General features: G+C 62.5%; 1 protein-coding gene across 1 annotated transcript in view; it reads right to left on the reverse strand.

The window, feature by feature from the left end:
• The window catches only part of PLD3 (phospholipase D family, member 3), a 2861-nt gene that overhangs the window by 2048 nt on the left and 525 nt on the right, over positions 1–288 (reverse strand). Inside the window, exon 2 of the mRNA XM_010075561.1 lies at positions 1–131. Within this exon, the coding sequence (XP_010073863.1) occupies positions 1–131 (131 nt within the window). The remainder of the gene's footprint in view (positions 132–288) is intronic.

A 288-nucleotide genomic window follows, 5' to 3' on the forward strand; every position in this document is an offset into this window, starting at 1 on the left:
TCCCCGCGGGGTCCGGCATCCCCACGGGCCCTGCCGCCGAGGGTGGAGTTCAGTCGGAGATTGAAGACGAGGAGGAAGACGAGGATGAAGAGGGTGAGGAGGGTGGCAGAGAGCAATGTGCTGTGGGAGCGCTGGGATGGAGAAGGGGTGTCGGTGCCCCGAAATTAAGGAGTAAACTAATTTATGGGGTTTAAAGTCACCCCTGACGCTGGTGGGATCCAGCCAGCACCAAAGCTGACCCCCGGAGCAGGGGCTTACCTGTGACGGCGGCGCCCCACGGTCCTCTGG

The sequence above is a fragment of the Pterocles gutturalis genome, unplaced genomic scaffold, assembly GCF_000699245.1.
Source record: "Pterocles gutturalis isolate BGI_N339 unplaced genomic scaffold, ASM69924v1 scaffold34922, whole genome shotgun sequence".
Classification (NCBI taxonomy): Eukaryota; Metazoa; Chordata; class Aves; order Pterocliformes; family Pteroclidae; genus Pterocles; species Pterocles gutturalis.